The sequence below is a fragment of the Sebastes umbrosus genome, chromosome 14, assembly GCF_015220745.1.
Source record: "Sebastes umbrosus isolate fSebUmb1 chromosome 14, fSebUmb1.pri, whole genome shotgun sequence".
In the NCBI taxonomy this organism is placed as follows: domain Eukaryota; kingdom Metazoa; phylum Chordata; class Actinopteri; order Perciformes; family Sebastidae; genus Sebastes; species Sebastes umbrosus.
The window spans coordinates 24,584,546-24,601,986 of NC_051282.1; the positions used below are offsets into that span (position 1 = coordinate 24,584,546).

Genomic DNA, 17,441 nt, shown 5'->3' on the forward strand with positions numbered 1-17,441 from the left:
TACTGAGTTTTTCGTGCAGGATAACAAATCAAACGTTGTCGCATCTTGCAATCATAATCCTATTTTGCAGAGCAGTATTTTCCAGTTCTGTAGCCTTTAGCCACCCCTTTTTACCCGACTGATCTGTGATTGGGTGTGACGTTAACACAGGCTATTTTTAGTAAAATGTGAAAATATAAAGAGGATACTCACTGTGATATTTGTGTTACAGAGTTGGCACGCTGTTGTGTTTAACCTTAACATTAAAAAAGTTAAAGTAAAACTTGTTTGGGTACATTATTAACAAGAGTGAAAACATTGGTTTTCCAACGTAGATGTATGCAAAGTGGGTTATATTCTGTTTAGGGCTGATTAAAATATTTAATCACAATTAATTCCATAGTTAATTACAATTAATCACAAATTACTTTCTTTATCTGTTCAAAATGTACCTTAAAAGGAAGATTTGTCAGGTATTTAATACTCTTATCAACATGGAAGTGGGCAAATATGCTTGCTTTATGCAAATGTATGTATATATTTATCATTTGGAATCAATTAACACAAAACAATGACAAATATTGTCCAGAAACCCTCACAGGTACCATACGTAGCATAAAACTATGCTCAAATCATAACATGGCAAACTGAAGCTCAACAGGCAATAACAGCGGTCAGTGTCAGTGTGTTGACTTGACTATGACTTGCCCCAAACTGCATGTGATTATCATAAAGTGGGCATGTCTGTAAAGGGGAGAATCATGGGTACTCATAGAACCCATTTTCATTCACATATCTTGAGGTCAAAAGGTCAAGGGATCCCTTTGAAAATGGCCACGTGTTTTTCCTCGCCAAAATTTAGCGAAAGTTTGGAGCGTTATTTAACCTCCTTCTCGACTGGCTAGTATGACATGGTTGGAACCAATGGATTCTTTAGGTTTTTCTAGTTTCATTTACCAGTATTTGAAAAAGTGAAGACAAAATAAGACAATAAGAAGGAACATATCACAATCACACAGACACTCATATAAAGATACATAACAAATGTTTTTTTTAATTAGGAACACAAAGTTGCAAACAAAAAAACATGGAGAAGGTGATGTAGCTCATCCAAAACTCAACAATCTAAGTGGGAAAAGGTTTAAGTGCAAAATAAATTTGAACACAAACATAATGGCAGTTTATCAAATTCCTGTACAGCAACATATTGCAATTTATTTGCCTATTGCTTCAGTGCTGAAATCCTCTTAAATGGGTACAAATTAGTTCTGCACCAACAAAGGATGGAAGGTGGATCACATCAGCTTTCTGTGCTGTTTCGGTTCAGCTGCATCATTTCATAGTAACCTTTTTCTCCTTCCATGAGTTAAACTATTTCGATATTGCTTTCAACATCATGTCAAGGAACTCCCCATCTATAAGTGATGATTATACCAGTGAGATGTTCATTATCTTCCTTGGAACAAACACTTATCTGAAGCCCAAGATGAGAGTTCATTTTTGACAAGCTTCAGGTAAATCAGGCAAAGATGTCTGTACATCCACACCAAAATGTCCACAGGCATTCTTCAAAAATAAAGGTCTCGTGCTGTGTCACCTTTGGGTCTGGCGATGTCTCTATAAGCAGTCCATGGAGTTATCTGGTAGTATCCCTAAGGGTGGGGCCTTGCCTGGGAGACAGGATGGAGGGAGCATGGAGTTTGACGTGGGATCCACATTTTCACAATCTTCCATTCGCTCTGCACAGCCTTCCCAGTTTATATGGAATCTGGTCACGCGTGGGTTTGATGCCAGGATATTTCTCTGGAGCTGGAAATGGAAAATATAGATAAACACTTTGTACAGATATTTCCATTACTTCAGAATGTTAATGTGGTTTCTAATATGAGATTTTAGACAATTTAACCATATCATCTGAACTTGGTCACCAGCAACAGTACAGTTTTACAGGGAACATGTGTGAACGAACTGTAGTGACTGAGACAAACATACAATGTCTGCATACACATTTCTACACCTTAAATGGAAACACTGACCACATTAACTGGTCAACAATCAACAACTTTCCCAGAAGACTGATTAATTTTCCATTAGCTGCAGCTAATTTGTGCTTATGTGCATATTGCTACTATCTAGTTAACAACACATCCTACTTCTTTTGGCATCTAGACTCAGGGCCAGAAAATGTGAACCCTGTAGATAAGAATGGTACAAAGGTGCCAAATGGTATTCATCCAACAATGAATAATCAAATAAACAACTATACAATAACCTACATTAAACTACAACTTTTCAACCTATGAGTGAAAAGTTACAAAAAAAATCTTTGTCATTACAGAAAAACTCAGTGTCTTATTACTGAAGTTACTGTCTGAATTAAGAACATTGTTCACACCGAGTAGTACCATTTCTGCTTACCTAGTTATATAACCATTAACAAGGGAATTTGATAGGATTATTAGCAATTTTTGAAGGATCAAACAATCAGTTCCAAAGTGCAGGCTCAACGGAAAGAAAAGCTTCAATTCTGTAATGTATTAGTGCACAATGCTGCTTAATGATGACCTTTGTTCTTGCTATTTTCATGGATAATACAATAAAAAAACACGTTCTTAGGGTTGTGTAGTGTATTGTCTTTTGCCTAATGTTTGAATTAGGGCTGGGCGATATGGCCAAAATCTTCTCTCACAATACAGGTAATTTCTTATCTCAATTACAATACATAGCATGTTTTCTGGTATTCAATAAATAAATAGTCAATATGAAATAACCACATGGTAAAGCTATTTTTGTATACTCCTGTGTCAAATGAAAAGTACTGAGTATTTTCTCATTTTAAGAATTTATAGAGAAAATATATATAAATATAGGCTTAGTCTATATCACGATAGAAATGATGCAGAAAAACACATACGATAGATATTTTCATATTGTTTTGATGGATATACATCGTCATATTGCCCAGCCCTAGTTTGTATGTTGTATTTTTGGGTTAATTTTTTATTGCAAAAAAATCCTTCAAAAATCTTCTTCAACCAGATAGAACAATATACATTCAGGCTCATGAAATATCATTATCCAAAGTGTTATTTCAAACCAGTCACATTGACAACAGAACTCAGATTATCCAGGTATCACCCATTAGTCTGACCTGTGTGTAGTTTGGCTTGATGGGTGGATTTTCCCGAAGCTCTGGTTCTGTGTATTCATTGTTCACATAGTAACCGATGCGAATGAACTCCTGTCCGCGGTACGTGCAGGTAATCAGCACCACAGTTACACCGACAGCATCACTTTCAGGAATCAATCCAGTGTTCGGGGCATCAGCCTGTTAAAAAGAAACACAACATTAAGATGTGCAAAGATATAAAGCAACTTTTTGTATACATTCATTTCAGGAATTTAAACTGTCTACTTGTCAATTGGGGATTATGGCACTAGGGTTGTGATACGATTAATAAAAATATATTGAATCTATTGTCTATAAATGGATTATAACATGGTAATAGGCCTTATAGTAGTTCCATAAATCACTTATAGACTAATCAATAGTTACAGATAATGCAGTGAAATCAACAGGTAAATAAAGGTTCAGCATGCTGCTTACTTAAACAAAAGTTATCATTTGTTGATTTGTATGACAATTGCAAACTTAGTTTCTGCTTGTGTCAGTAACAAGTTATATGCCATGTTAGTTCAAATAACAGTTTAATATGGCAGTAGATTTTTTTGCTTTTAAACTAATGCACACCACTTGAAATTGATATTTGCTGATATCTATTACTAACAATTATAAATAAAGGTGAGGCAAATACATTTACTCAAAATATGTTTCTATTGACCCTTTCATGATGTCTGACTGATCCTGCACAAAAAGGTTTCTAGTTTATGATCCCGTAGAGACCCAAACAGACTTGAGATTATCCTGCTGAGCATGTAGGACAAGAGACTGCTGGAGCCGGTCTGGGTTAGTATGCTCTGAACAAACAGAATGATGAGTGTTGCTAAACTGAAACGGCTTTTGAAGAACTATTATTTGCAGTTTCTTATGTCCACATTGTTAGTCAACTTAGTTGGGTAGTTACTGTAGCCGATATTGATATTTGAACGTTTCAATAATGGTATATCGCCATTGTTAATTTTCTTTACACAACCTGTAACATTTTTTGATAAGGTTCCCTTAATTTCTTTTTTAAGCAATTTTAAAGATGTGTACTGGGCAGAACATTATGCTGTTAAAAAATAAACTTGTCACTACTCTCTGGTGAACAAACTATAGAATGGTGACACTATTTCAGATCATCTCTTTGGCATTTCTGTAACTTAATTTCTTGTCAGTTATCGGTTGACATATATGACGATACAGATATATCTGCAATAAGCTAATATCAGCCTGGCTGATTTATCGGTTGGGGTCTAGTAGCCACTTTCTTAACATACAAAATCTTATCCAGTTTAATGGTTGGAAAAACAACTACCCACAATGTGACATGATATGTAACAACTGTGGGCTGCATTACTGTCACATGGCCAGATGTCTGTTAATTAATTAACATCTGTCTATATGCTCTACATTAACACACATCTTTGGGACTATATATTCTTTTAGTACTTCATACTGTGAGCCTCTGCTCTTTCCTTTGACAACTTTGCACTTTTCTGCTCAAAACTACAACTTCTAAAAACTGCACAGCTCTTTCATTTTAATTCAGATATATTGTAAATATTTTTTTAAATATTTTTATTGTAATTTTCTTCTATTCTAAATTTATGTTTCTTGATTTTTGTACTTACTCTAATTTTTATTTAATTTTCTCTTACTATGTTTATGTTACGCACCAATACACCAAAGCAAATTCCATGTACGCAATAAACAGGATTCTAATTCTGAACAGGTAGTGAACGGGAACTGCAGTATTGTCTCCTTGTTATTCAAAAGATGTAAAAGTGTCTGTAATTTCTGATCTTTCAAACTGCTTTGTGAACAATTAGAAAGCTGTGTAGGAGAGAAGGAGAACTGTCCAAAATTTTAAAGTTAAGGATGCAATTGCAGATTCTGAAAGGTGTAATAACAAGTTGTTATGAAATTACTGTTCCCAGTATATGCTATATGGCTGTATCAGTTAGTTTGACCCATCCACACACACCTGAAACACAAACATATGTCTTCCAGCAGGTACTGGGCCGACCAAGACGGAGTCGAGGATTTGGTCGTACTCTTCACTCTCTGCTGAGCCAACGTAGATGATCTTCCATTCCAGGTCTATAACAAAAAGAAAGAAAACAAAGAAACTGAAGTTATGTTTCACTATAAAGTTATAATAGTGTGTAGTGAATGTTGTGCTGAGACTATTAGTCCGTTAACCAATTAGATGATGAACAGAAAAGTTGGCAATTATTATTTATATCAAACTGATCATATTTGTCACTCAGTACAAATACTGGAAAAAGCTTATTAAATACAGTCAATAAGTAAAATGCTTTTCTGATTTTTGAATTGTTACAAATCATCTCTTATGTGATTTTGCTTTCACTTTCCATGGCAAGAGCTTGACTTACAGAAATGTGTCCAAATATAGTCACATTTACAGAGAAAGATCAAAATGTTCATGCCTGTGAAAAACTGTTGTGTAACATTATAAACAATAGCACTTTCATGTGTGAATAATATACCACATGCAACTATAAACAATAAAGAACACAGCAAAGTTGTATACCAATAACCATGTAAACACTGTCCATGTACATCTGACTCAGAGTGGTGAGTCAGAGGATAGATCCTTAAATGTTTCAGTGTGGATGAGTTTGACTTGGTCAACATGACACAGCATTAATAAAAACTTGAAGGAGGTAAATTTAATTTTAACATGTGTAACATCACTGTATCCTGTAACAGTAAATTGTAACTGAAAACGTTGTAGCTAAGTTAGCACTGACCCCAACTTTTTGGACTAAAGTTAAGTGCTGTAAAAGTAAATTAAAGTAGACAGTGAACTCTGTTACTCTCTATATTTACAATCTACTTATTGGTGACATGTTAATAGTTACACTGCAACCCTTGAAAACTAGTTTCACAATACTAAATGAGGAGTAACAAAGACTAGGCATGAAAGGTATGAGATGAATGTACTTTAGGCTAACGTTAGTGAGACTTTTAATAGACTGCACTAGCATATTTTGCTAAGTTTCATGGATCTGACCTATGTTAACTTAAAGATGTCAAGCTGTGTAACATTACTTTGCTATTACCATGTAACGTGACGTTGCATTTCACAAATTCGACTTAAAGGCCCCATATCGTGCTCATTTTCAGGTTCATACTTGTATTTTGTGTTTCTACTAGAACATGTTTACATGCTGTAATGTTCAAAAAAACTTTTATTTTCTTCATACTGTCTGCCTGAATATACCTGTATTCACCCTCTGTCTGAAACACTCCGTTTTAGTGCATTTCAACAGAATTGCATTACTAGGCAACAGTTTGGGTCCATGTTTACATCCTGTCAGCTGATGTTATTTACATACACTGAAACAGGAAATGAACTGGGACACATGTAGAATGTTTATGTTTAAAACCGTGTAATGGTCTAAATATTGTATATTTGTGACATCACAAATGGACAGAAATCCTATTACGGCTGGTTTCAAGCGCACAATTTCTGAATATGGGCTATGTGTGTATTTCTCAGTGGATTGAGTGTTTTGATACTTTCACAGTATTTATATATCACTTAAACCTGCTTTATAATATAAAAGACATGGAAATCTTACTTTTTACAATACGGGACCTTTAAGTTTCTCTTCTACAAAGTTGGCTACAGCCATCGTTAGTTATTTGCACAAAGCCAAGTAAATGAAAGTGAAAGGTGTTTCATTCTGAGTTTCATTTCTTACATAAAAGCCCCTAAAGTCATGAAAAACAAAAATGCTTTGAAACTTCTTAGTATAATAGAAGAATATGAATTACAGGTATACAGCCCTATAGCCCTTAATTTATTATTATTTCCACATATTGTATCTGTTCTTGTTCTGTAGGCACTTTGTCCTTTTACTCTAATGCAATGATCTATGTGCCAAAAACAAAACATCCCTGGTGAGCTGTTCGCAGTCTCTAGTCCACACAGAGAGACAGTAACGTTAGCAACAGGCTCGAGCTTTGTTCCTCAGAGAAACACAATAATAACAGCTTTTCTGGTGGTTGCCTACCTTCAGGAAGGTCCTCCATACACTCAAAGGTTATCTCAAACTGGAAAGGGTTTCCAAATGGACTCGGGTTATCTAAAACAGCCACATTTAACACCTGTACCTTCGCCATTGTTGTTGTTGTAGCGCTAAAAACGAGCTAACCCAAAACACAGACGTTCAAACCAGACTCCCGGTTAACGCTTTAAAACGCACCACAACTACGATTACAAGCCTTTAACAGAGAGAATAGTGTTATCTACCAAATACCTGAAGTGTTATCTAACTTACACGTTATTTTTACGACTAAATACGCACTATTCGTTTAGTTATTGTTAAATATAACTCGCTGTTATTGAATTTAAGTAGAGATCTGCGCTCTCCCGCCGCTTTCGCTGTGCTACCCAGGATGCACCGCGACCGCCGCCGCCTACGGCAAAGGGGACGGGAAGCGAAGTCGCGTTCATTAAACGAAAAGGCGAAGTGTCTCCATCGCCCCCTAGAGGCCAAAACTAATTGCACATTGCCTACATTATTGACTGTAGTCTAATTTTAGACCAGATAATAAACAGATAACGTCTTTCCTGACTGGCCAAAGTACTAAATCAATTAAGAAGCTTTATGTAACGTGGAATAAACCTTTGAACTGTCAAGTGAGTCCATATGTTGCAGGTATTTTGCTACTGTTTTGGTTACCAACAGTTACTGTTGGTTATTTACAGTTGGTTATTTACAGTTATTACCTGGGGTTGGGAGGTACAGTAAAAATGAGTTATGGTATATTTCACAATATATCCTAATGCAGGGCTGCACGGTGGTGCAGTGGTCAGCACTGTTGCCTCACAGCAAGAGGGTCGCAGGTACAATCCGGCTTGAGGCCCTTCTGTGTGGAGTTTGCATGTTCTCCCCGTGTTAGCGTGGGTTTTCTCCGAGTACTCTGGCTTCCTCCCACAGTCCAAAGACATGCAGGTTAGGTTCATTGTTGACTCTAAATTGCCAATAGGTGTGAATGTGAGTGTGAATGTTTGTCTGTCTCTACGTGACAGCCCTGTGATAGTCTGGCGACCTGTCCAGGGTGTACCCCGCCTTCGCCCAATGTCATCTTGGATCGGCTTCAGCCCCCCGCGACCCCTAAGGGGATAAGCGGTTGCAGATGATGGATGGATGGATCCTAATGCAATCGAATACAACCTTGAAAATTATCCTTAAAACAGTTCTCTACTGATCAAAAATGTATAGTATAAGCTGCTTCACAAAGGAAACGTAATGCACGTCTTACTTCATTCATTGTCAGGCACATGTCGATGACATTGTACATGTTATGTTTCCACGCCCTGTGTAAACCACAAACGATTAAATTAATCGCTAACTATTTTGATAATCGATTAATCGGTTTGAGTAATTCTCTGATTCCATCTTCTTAAATGTGAATATTTTCTGGTTTCTTTACTCCTCTATGATAATAAACTGAATATCTTTGAGTTGTGAAAAAAACAAGACATTTAAGGACATCATCTTGGGCTTTAGGGAATCACTGATAAAGTGAATGTACTGGCATCATATGAAACTAGAAAACCTAAGGAATCTACTGGTACCAACTATGTCGTACTAGTTTGTCGTGAAGGAGGCAAAATAACGCTCCAAACTTACGCAAAATTTTGGCGAGGAAAAACTGGCATGGCCATTTTCAAAGGGGTCCCATGACCTCTGACCTCAAGATATGTGAATGAAAATGGGTTCTATGGGTACCCACGAGTCTCCCCTTTACAGACATGCCCACTTTATGATAATCACATGCAGTTTGGGGCAAGTCATAGTCAAGTCAGCACACTGACACACTGACAGCTGTTGTTGCCTGTTGGGCTGCAGTTTGCCATGTTATGATTTGAGCATATTTATTTATGCTAAATGCAGTACCTGTGAGGGTTTCTGGATAATATCTGTAATTGTTTTGTGTTGTTAATTGACTTCCAATAATAAAAAATATACATATTTGCATAAAGCAAGCATATTTGTCCACTCCCATGTTGATAAGAGTATTAAATACTTGACAGATCTCCCTTTAAAGGTCTCATATTGTAAAAAGTGAAATTTTCATGTCTTTTATATAATAAAGCAGGTGCTTAAGTGCTATATAAATACTGTTAAACTATCAAAGCGCTCAATATACGGAGAAATACACACAGCCCGTATTCAGAAATTGTGCGTTTGAAACAAGCCATTTGGATTTCTGTCCATATGTGATGTCACAAATATACAATATATAGATCATTACACGGTTTTAAATGTAAACATTGTAAATGTGTTCCAGTTTATTTCCTGTTGCAGTGTATGTAAATAACATCAGCTGACAGGAAGTAAACAAGGACCCAAACTGTTGCCTAGCAACGCAATTCCGTGGCAATTCCGTTGAAATGCACTAAAACGGAGCGTTTCAGACAGAATGTAAATACATGTATATTCAGGCAGACAGTATGAGGAAAATAAAGTTTTTTTTAACATTAAAGCATGTAAACATGTTTTAGTAGAAACAAAAAATACAAGTATGAACCTGAAAATGAGCATGATATGGGACCTTTAACAAATCTCCCTTTAAGGTACATTTTGAACAGTTAAAAAATATGTGATTAATTTGCAGCCCTAGTAATTAGTTCACTTTGTCTGCCTGACACATAACCGGTCTACTCTCAGGAATAAAATACTGTAAATCACACAGAAAATTATATGAAAAAAAAATGGCATGGCATCTCCTCAGACTGGCTGTAACTATGGGAGTAATTTTCCACAGCATTTCGCCTCACTGCTCCCACAAACACACACACACACACACACACACACACACACACACTGTCCAAATGAAAACTATCTGAGCACCACACACAGATTAGGCCTGAAGCAGCCCTACATTTCCTTCGCCCCTCTCTCTCTCTCTGAGTCTGAGGAGGGGAGATTAGGTGAGGATTAGAGCCCACTGGACCAGCTGGTCGCCCAATTCATCCTTCAAATATCTCAGGAATGTTGATATGCTCTCTCATGTTGGGTAACATGAAACCTGGTGGAGGCGCTGTTTCATTGCCAACACCACTATCAAGCCAGCAGGTTGCTAGGTAGGAGAGGCCAGTTAAACACTGTGAGCTCCAGCAGGTTGCAGCAAGTGAGAGCAAAACCCTCTTGAAAAACAAGTTTAAATCAAGTAGGAGGCATAATGTGACATCATTGATAATAATTTGAGGAGTTTTTTTAATGGCAATAGGAGGAATCGGATCTCTGCTTCAGTAAACTGCGTTTTTCTTCTTCTTCTTTTGCACAAAGGAGTATCTGTGCGCTGCAGGTGGATAACTGCGCTCAGGTAATGTAACATGAAACTCTACACCATGTGACCAATGGCGATGTGAAGAGAGAAACTGCTTTACATAAAACACACACACAGTCGCACACAGTAGAGGATGGATGTAGCTCGGTGTTGGATCTATTCATGAAGTGTGTTTTTTTTGTTTTTATCTCCAGATGTTACCTTGTTGTCATTTTCACCGGATTAAAAACACATGTTGAGGTTTCATTTTTGACAAGGTGAGGCGGAAGCGAGGAATCAACCTGCTGCTCCATGTTTCCCTGTTTTGCCTCGAGCACCTGAAAACAGCCGGATCAATGGTATGTGTTTCAGCATATTAACTTTACTACACATTGTCTGCTTCATTAGAAGGATAATAGTGGTGAAAATGAGAAGAGGTTGAACATTAAAGCAGATGTAATACTAGTTTATAATTTTCCTGTGGTCTGCCCTCACGAAAAAGTGGTATACTTTATTTATAATAATAATAATAATAATATTTTTATTTGTAGAGCACTTTTCAAGCCTTTTCAAGTGCTTTCCACATAATAGACAGCAGAATACATTATTACATTATTACTTTATTTTATGAAGTCAAATTAATTAATTTCCCAAGTATACTTTATGTTGTAAGTATATTAATCTCAGTGTACTAGTAGTATACTTTTAAGTGTACTACTTCCAATACTTCTTGGGACTAAATTGGCCCACTTTTTAGTTTATAAAAGTATACTTTTAAGTGTAACAACAGTACACATCTAGTTTACATTTAAGTTGTATTTTGTACTGCATATGTATTATGAAGTGAACTATACTACAAGTGAACTTAAAGGTATATGTTGTTAGTTTACTAGTTGTAGCCCACTTTTTAGTTTATGAAAGTACACATGCCCACTTTATGATAATCACATGCAGTTTATTCATGCAGTATAAATGTGTTATTTTTCGCCTATTCTAAAAATGATGTGTTTGAATATTTCTTCATACTGGGGTCCCTAAACAGTCTTAGAGTTACATAAATTGGGTATCACTGTAAAGCTGAGACTCTTGTGGATCCAATGAGCCCAACTGTATTCATTTGTGATGATGTTAGTCCCCATAGTAGCCATTTCATTGCAGTGAGACCATTTTTTTGAAACTTGACCTCACTGTATAAAATGACCTGTGGTGACCTCTAGGATAATCACAGCCTCATGAAACTTTACAGCCACAAACTAGAGACCTAGAGCATTCAGAGGATGGATGGCTTTCCTAGGTAGATTGACAATAAGGGGGTTTCTGAGCAGTTTTAAGAACAGAAGCGCTCGCCATCCAATTGCCGAAAAATGCAATTTCTGCATGGCTTTTTCTATGGTGTTCCTCAAGGTCTTGGTGTCTTAATGTGTTATTTTGGAGGGATTATAGATCACTTTGATCAATTCTCGATAGGTAAACATTTTTTAAATTTACCACCAAATCTGTGTAACAAATGGTATCAACCTCAAAATTGCTGCAACAATTTATGAGACATAATAGAGCATGGGAATGACCATCGTATACTTCTATCATAATGTTCTAAACCCTTATGCACTTTCACAATTTATTTTAAATAATTAATTAATTAATTTGTGTTTATTTCTGATTTATGACGAGAACAACTTCTAGTCACATAGTGCTGAGCTGCATCTCAAATTAATCTTTCAGATGATGTACATCACTTCTATGTGACATCCACTGTTGACCTGATATCTCCCCCTAAAGACCCCCTGAACCCCCCCAACAAAAGACACAAACGGGTCTATTGTGGGTCTCAGAGGGTTACGTATAATTTTGTTAAGTATATCTCTGATAAGTAAATAAAAAGTAAACTGAAAGTATACTCTTATTTTAAGTTTAGAAGAAGTATACTAATAATAGCACACTTTGAATAGACTTCTTTGTGGTCAGGATAAGCAGGTTTTATGGTGATTCAACATCAGGCTGAATGTGTGACTCAGTGGTTGCATGGTGCTCCTGACTCAACCTCAGATTAAAGGACATTTGTCCTTTAATACATCCCTGACAATAATGTGTCTCCAGCTGTTCAGGATGAGCAATAAATCCACACATTGAATGAAATGGACCCGAGCTGATGCCCCCTAAGTCCCAGTCTGCCCTCCTCTCTTTGCCCTGCTGGTCACGGGTAGAGATGGGTCCGGATGTGCTGCTGGCCGTGCCCGGGGTTGTGGTCAGGAGTGTTTTACTGCTGCTGCTGAGCAGTGATCCTGTGTGGGGTGAGTCAGTAACCATCTTCATACACCACACTCCCACACAAATAAGACATCCTTCTCACCACACCTACAACACGCACATAAACACCATCACATCCTGCAATGATAGATAAAACTTCCAGAGCAAATCTGTAACACGCACAGGCTTGTCAGCATGTTCTCAGAACATCGGACTAAGAACTGAATTCAAGAAACATGAGAAAGAGGTTTATTTACATCCGGTTTTTATCTTATCAATAATTACACAAACTAAAGAATTTAATTTCACAATACATTTCTATTGTGAGCTGCTTCTTGTTATCAGGTTGTACTTGTGTCCTTTGCGAAGTTTACTATTTGGTGAATGATTGACTCAGATAATACTAACTAACTAAGGGGGGTTGAAGTTTCCAAAACAAAACCTTCTTATTAAAATGATGTTCAGTAGGTTTGTAATGCTCAAAACAAACAAACAAAACAACAGTAGACTTGTGTTTTTCCTCCATATTTCAAACCAGCGTGTGGTTTGACTCCATATCTGCAGTTCTCTCTGCATTCCTGAGCTTCTCCTCCTCCTCATTCACGCTCCTGGTCAAGTCAAGTAGTTACTGTGTAGTTTCGTGATGTCACTGAGTGATCACATGGCTAGTCATGGATGAAATGTCTGGGAACAGTGGTACAATGGCGGGATATCTGGTGTGCTGCGTTTTGTGCTGGTTGCCTAGTTGGAAGTGTGCATAAAAGCAACTTCTGTCTGCTGTGCTGTTGGTTCCTCCTTTTTCTACTTGTGTAAAATAATGTTTCCTCTGTTAGTTGGTCAACTATAAAAGTCAGTTAACATTTCTTTGTGTTTGTATCTCTTGGCCATTAGTTACAGTCACATCTCACTTAATAAAGTGCAAACACATTGTGCACTTTATTATGTAACTAGATTTTAAAGATCCCTTCTGTATGACTTCATCTGTGTATGGATTGTTTTATTCAGTGTCTGTGTTTACATGCAATTAAAGGATAAGTTTAATAGGCTACCATTGTGATATCTGTATGGTTAATATGTAGCTGAAGGGAAGCTGGTTAGCTTAGCTTAGCAATAAGACAGGAAACCAGGGGAAACAGCAAGCTTGGCTCTGTCTGAAAGTATAAGACAATCTATTGGCACCTCTAATGGTGCCTTCAAATGTTGTCGTGTTTACGAGAAGAGTCCATATGAACACCTGTTGTATTCACAACCTCGTAAGTGGAAAGTTTCTGAAAGCTCAGAGTTCACGAGTTGGGACGTGTTTGTTGATGTTGTCAGAAATGGTGGAGGCCGTGGAAGTTCATTTTAAGGTGCATAATAAGTCAATATATTGTAATTTTAGTTGGATATTGTTTTTCTTGGTAAGTTGATATTCCCAACGGCCTCATCTTTTTCCTCTGTCATTATGACTTTGCATTTCCTGCATTATGTTACCTGCTTGCTAGCTTACTAAATTATTAGCCTCTGTGGCTTCTAGACGCCGACCGTAACGTTAATATTGCCGTTGCTTAGCAGCGGTGTTCTCACGCCTTAACCACTTGAATGCCAAGCATATCGTGTACACGACTTCCCATGTTGTAAACACAAGCTCACAAGTTTCATTTAAAGGCACCATAAAAATCACAAATTCACACATTATACAGTATCTTCTTTGTTTGAACTGTATTAAAATCGAAATGTAAAACCAACAATTTGCGAGGGGTTATCATTAGGGCTGACTCGAATGCTTCAAAGCGTTGACTGTTGCCATGGTAATCGACCTCCAAATCAGTATTTGAATGCTTCGTTTTTTATATAAATATGTAATAATAATGTATAAATCCCAACATAGCCCATGAAATAAGGAATAATCCCACAACATTATTCATTATTAATTGTCAACATTACTAGTTATTCTCAGACGGATATTGCTGTTTGTTGTGTGTAGAGGTGTGTGTGTGTACAGTATTGCGGTAGTGGCACTGAAACAGAAAGATGACAGACAGAAGAACATGTCAGCCTGCTGCACCGCACCGCACCGCACCGCACCGCACCGCACCGCACCGCACCGCACCGCGAAGATTTGAATACCTTTGAATATTTCTCACCAAAGCTTCAAAGCCCAAAAAATGGTATTCGGGACAGCCCTAGTTATCATGGATGAATAATCAGAACTGGATACCGGACCCCAAGATGGTGCCTATTCAGCCCAATGAGAATTGCTTGCCTGGCATACGCCAAAAAAACTCATGGGTACCAATAGAACCCATTTTCATTTACATATCTTGAGGTCAGAGGTCAAGGGACCACTTTGAAAATGGACATGACAGTTTATCCTCACCAAAATTTAGCCTAACTTTGGACTGTTATTTAACCTCCTTTCAGACAAACTAGCATGACATGGTTGGTACCAATGGATAGGATTTGTAGTTTCATATGATAAAATGATAAAAATGTATTAAAATAAAATTAAAAGTTATAATAACAGTAATAGTATTAAAACAGTTAGAAGTAAAAAATAACATTAATAAAATAACAATAAAATAGAAATGTTTTTTACAACTTAAGTACAATAAAATAAGTGAATAAAATAATAATCATTCTTTATCAAATTAGCCTGAAAATAGTTTTTCGTTAGTATTACAGTGTTCCTGACGTTTCTGCTCTTTTCACAGGGAATTATACGATGGTTGCTGGTGACACCCGTTCTAATAACACTACTGTGAGTAAAAAACCTTAGTGATGACCATTAAATGACATTAGAAAGTATCTGGTGTCACCAGATTGACCGTTGTCCTGTAACTCTATTTGCAGGGACCTGACATTGCAGCGATCGTTGCCCCGACGGTGACGCTGGGCGTTCTGGCGATCGTCCTGGCTGTTCTCGGCTGGTGTCTCTGCGTGGTGAAGAAGAGGAGACAGACTGAAGGGACGTATCGACCCAGCGCTGAGGAACAGTCTGGTGCACGCGGTGTGGCGGCACCAGATGCACTTAAGCTACCAAAGGAGGAAAGACTCATTTGAGATTTATAGTTTTACAAAATCCTGTAAGGACACGGGCTAGCAGCATTCCTGTGTGACGACGAGGATGATCAATGAAACGAAAATCTGCCCAGGTTTCAGAGAGGACAGATTGACAAGTTTGAGCTTTCATTTCAACAAGCAGCGAGTGGTTCCTGCACGGCACTATGGAGAAATGCACCTGGATCGAGCTGATTTTAAGAACAATCGAACATTTCAAGGAGGTTTTGAACATTTCCTCGGCACAAATGCAAGAAGAGCTTCAGTATTTTATCAACACTAATAATTTTAGTTTAGTTTCTCTTGTTTCAGTTGCCATTTATCATTCATCTGTACTTGATCTGATTCAGTCTATCGTGAAATACTGTCCCTGGCAAAATTATACCTCAAATAAGTTTTTTTGTTGTTTCTACTGATGAGTCCATCGCATTTTAAATCAAGACATGTTTTTTAGCCTAATAATGAGTGAAATTAAACATCTTATTACAGGGCAAAAACTCACTAATTTTATAAAGACAGTTAAAATGAGGTTATACTGAGAAATTATATTGAGCAAAAGCAATTGTTTACACTTCAAGTATTCCTTAAGTGACATTATTTGAAGATCATTTCATCAGATCAACCATGCAGTGCATACATAATGCATCATAATCAAGCAGATGTTTTACAATGTTACATGTTTATTTATGCTTTTATCAAGTAAATGTTTGTAAAAAGTTGAGTAATTAAACTTCACAAAGCAGTTAAACCATTTTAAGCATCTTTTCTATTTTTAAAATGTTACTAAAGGTATATTATATATATGTACCATATCCCAAAAGAAAATCTATGGGGAAATGTAAACAAGTCCATAACTTTGTACGCTGAGTCTCTGGATGATAAACAGCTCAGTTGATAAGGAGTGAAAAGTTCAACGGGTCAGATTGTACCTGAGAAAGTCACTCCAACACTGTATCCATTGTTAGTCTCTCTGGACAAAAATGTTATCTATAATGTAATGGAAAAAATGTAGAGAGAGTCTAATCTTTTATGAATAGATTTATTTTTAGAAATCAAAAATATTTGGAAACTTGAGGAAGTGAGGACTTACTAACTACACACACACTAACCCTACACTGTGGTATTCTCAGTGGTGACAGAATGTAAATAACTATCAAAATTCATATTGTATTGTACCACGGTTTTGCACTCGGCAAAAAGTAGTTTTTTGTCCCATCCACACACCGACAATATTGTATTGACTGACCTAGAGCTCTGGTCATAAGACTGAAAAGATTTTTAGAAAGATATTCAGTACAAGATTAGTACCCACAGCTTCTCACTGATTACAAACATGCCATTAATTAATTGTTTTCATCATATTTGCATTATGCTTTGATTTATAGGCCGTATTCGGGTGCCAAACCATTGAAGGATTTTCCCTGTTTTAGATGGTCCTACAGGAAAGAGTTTTACAGGCTACTAACTATTCAGTATTTAAATAAAAGAATCATTTGAAAAGCTAAAAACATGTTTTTACATGTTTACCCCAAGAATCATGTCGTGACCCTCAGGTTGAGAACGACTTCCCCTCTCAGCCCGCTGCAGGACAGACACTGAAGAGCAGTAAGGTCTGTTATAGTATAAGATCTAGAGCTGCAACGATTTATTGATTAGTTGTCAAATATTAAATTAATCGCCAGCTATTTTGATAATAGATTAA

At 36.9% G+C, this 17,441-nt stretch overlaps 2 protein-coding genes across 2 annotated transcripts; one reads left to right on the plus strand and one right to left on the minus strand.

Moving 5' to 3' along the window:
* Positions 1-1,008: 1,008 nt before the first annotated feature.
* asf1ba (anti-silencing function 1Ba histone chaperone) lies at positions 1,009-7,600 on the minus strand. Its single transcript, XM_037793323.1, has 4 exons — positions 7,186-7,600; positions 5,127-5,242; positions 3,131-3,307; positions 1,009-1,788 (listed from the first exon to the last, which is right to left on the minus strand). Exons 1-4 carry the CDS (start codon positions 7,292-7,294, stop codon positions 1,597-1,599), a joined length of 594 nt encoding a protein of 197 aa, XP_037649251.1. The 5' UTR covers positions 7,295-7,600; the 3' UTR covers positions 1,009-1,596.
* Positions 7,601-12,555: 4,955 nt separating this feature from the next.
* Positions 12,556-16,491, plus strand: crb3a (crumbs homolog 3a). The gene is given in 4 exon segments (XM_037792325.1): positions 12,556-12,607; positions 12,609-12,744; positions 15,394-15,440; positions 15,533-16,491. Coding segments are annotated over 4 exon segments (417 nt in total). The 5' UTR covers positions 12,556-12,583; the 3' UTR covers positions 15,743-16,491.
* Positions 16,492-17,441: the final 950 nt, after the last annotated feature.

Coding starts and splice junctions, on each gene's coding strand:
- asf1ba (XM_037793323.1), bottom strand. CDS start 7,294: ATGGCGAAGGTACAGGTGTTAAATGTGGCTGTTTTAGATAACCCGAGT. Junction 3,308..5,126: donor GACATATGTTTGTGTTTCAG/GTGTGTGTGGAT, acceptor TCTTTTTAACAG/GCTGATGCCCCGAACACTGG. Junction 1,789..3,130: donor TCAAGCCAAACTACACACAG/GTCAGACTAATG, acceptor TTCCATTTCCAG/CTCCAGAGAAATATCCTGGC.